Source organism: Camellia sinensis, chromosome 9, assembly GCF_055761805.1.
Source record: "Camellia sinensis isolate YWXY chromosome 9, ASM5576180v1, whole genome shotgun sequence".
Lineage (NCBI taxonomy): Eukaryota > Viridiplantae > Streptophyta > Magnoliopsida > Ericales > Theaceae > Camellia > Camellia sinensis.
Window position 1 is genome coordinate 63,030,191 of NC_138969.1, and position 2,220 is coordinate 63,032,410.

Genomic DNA, 2,220 nt, shown 5'->3' on the forward strand with positions numbered 1-2,220 from the left:
TTGGATATATGTGTTGTTATGGGATCGTTATGAATCACAGATATAATATTGCAATGATAATTGATTCAAAGAAAAAAACTAACAAAAAAAAGGAAATTCCACTAACCGTTTTCACCTTGTAGTAATGGCTAATGATGGAAATGGAACCGGATCATCAGTTATTGGTACTGATCCAATGGAGCAAATCATAGAAAGAGCAATTACTAGTTTTTTGCGAGCCCTACAAACCAACGTTAACAGCAGATTGCCTGAACGACGAGAAGAGCCAACTACTATAAAACAGTTCCAGGACTTGAAACCTACCATATTTACCAGCAGTACAAACCCACTGGTGACAGAAGCTTGGGTTAGAAATATGGAGAAGATTTTTTGCACGCTACCTTGCATAAAAAGACAGAAAGTGACTTTCACTATGTTCACCTTCAAAGACGATGCACAAGAATGGTGGCTACTTACCCTGGGGAAAGAAGATATTGTGACTTGGGCCAAATTCTTGAAGGTATTCTACGAAAAATACTTTCCAGATTCGCTGCGGGAACAAAAGGAGGCAGAATTCATACATCTAAGGCAAGGAACAATGACAGTGGCCGAATATGAGAGCAAGTTCACACAACTGGCTCGATTTGCGACATACGTCATCCCCACCGAAGCTCGAAAAGCCAAGAAATTCTAAGCAGGATTAGATGCTGAAATCAAGGAATGCTAGAGGTTTTGAAACTACCCACCTATTCGAAAGTGGCAGATCAAGCATAAATTGCAAAAAAAAGAGATTAAAGCCTTGCGCTCCGGGAAACCAAACCAGAGGAAGCGATTTTGGAAAAGAGATAACAGAAGACCCAGTGTCGCACCCCCAAGAGAGTAAATACAGGTACAACCAGTTCAACCAGTTGAAGTAATCAAGGTCCTACAAATCCCAGAGGTGGCACCATTTCAGCTTGCTCTACCTGTGGAAGGACTCATTGGGGACAATGCCGTCAAGATATGGGAGCATGCTTCAGGTGTGGCCAAGTTGGCCATTTGCTAAAAGATTGTCCAAAGCTTGCCAGTTCTACAGTCGATCCCTTTGAACCAGTCCGAAAAGCCACAGTGCCTGGAGGAATGAGGAAGGACCAAAAACGTCTAGGAAGAGCCTTTGCCCTGGTGCTTAGAAACCCGGAAGTTACTGAGAATGTTGTGTCAGGTACACTCTCTGTCTGTGGTCACTTAGTCCATGTTCTCTTTGACTTTGGTTCAACTTATTCTTTTGTTATCCGACACTTTGCTACTAAGTTGGCATCAACACCCGAACCCTTAGGATACATACTATCTGTGTCTTTTCCTTCTGGTAATTCTGCCCTTAGTGCTGATGTGTACAAATCTTATACTGTATCCTTAAAAGGTGAAACTTTACATATAGACTTGATTCCCCTCTGTATTAGTACCTTTGATGTGATCTTAGGAATGGATTGGTTAGCTGCCAACCATGCCTCTATTGATTGTGAAGCCAAAAAGGTCTTCCTCTGATCACCAAAGCAACTCGAGCTTGTCTTCAAAGGAACTGGAGTCTCTCCCCCTCTATGTGTTATATCTTTCATGACAGGCCAACGACTTCTAAGAAAAGGTTGTTGTTGTTATATCTGTTATGTGATCAATACTCAACAAGAGGCCTCCACACTTGATGCAATCCCTGTGGTTCGAGAATTTCTGGATGTATTTCCTGAAGACCTACCTGGTACCCCGGTTGATCGAGAAATCAAATTCACTATTGAAACCCAACCTGGCACACAACCAATCTCAAAAGCTCTTTACCATATGTCCATAACAGAATTAAAAGAGCTAAAGACTCAACTCCAGGAACTACTGGACAAAGGTTTCATTCGACCTAGTACCTCACCATAAGGAGCTCTAGTACTATTCGTAAAGAAAAATGATGGCACGATGAGGTTATGCATCGATTACCGAGAGCTGAACAAAGTCACCATAAAAAATCGGTACCCTCTACCATGAATCGATGACTTGTTCGACCAACTGCTATGAGACCAAGTATTCTCAAAAATTGACTTGCGTTCTGGTTACCATCAACTAAAAGTCAAAACGGGAAGCATTGAAAAGGCTGCCTTCAGAACTCGTTACGGGCACTACGAGTTTCTCGTCATGCCATTTGGCGTCACAAATGCTCCAGCAGCCTTCATGGACCTCATGAATCAAGTGTTCAAACCCTATCTTGACGAGTTCATCATT

The 2,220-nt window shown here is 42.2% G+C and overlaps 1 protein-coding gene across 1 annotated transcript; it reads left to right on the forward strand.

Moving 5' to 3' along the window:
- Positions 1 to 981: 981 nt before the first annotated feature.
- LOC145799480 (uncharacterized) lies at positions 982 to 1,878 on the forward strand. Its single transcript, XM_082889072.1, has 2 exons — positions 982 to 1,477; positions 1,580 to 1,878. The coding sequence occupies exons 1-2, from the start codon at positions 982 to 984 to the stop codon at positions 1,876 to 1,878; spliced, it is 795 nt and encodes a 264-aa protein (XP_082745198.1).
- The last annotated feature ends 342 nt before the right edge of the window (positions 1,879 to 2,220 follow it).

Coding starts and splice junctions, on each gene's coding strand:
- LOC145799480 (XM_082889072.1), top strand. CDS start 982: ATGGGAGCATGCTTCAGGTGTGGCCAAGTTGGCCATTTGCTAAAAGAT. Junction 1,478..1,579: donor CAACCATGCCTCTATTGATT/GTGAAGCCAAAA, acceptor CTTTCATGACAG/GCCAACGACTTCTAAGAAAA.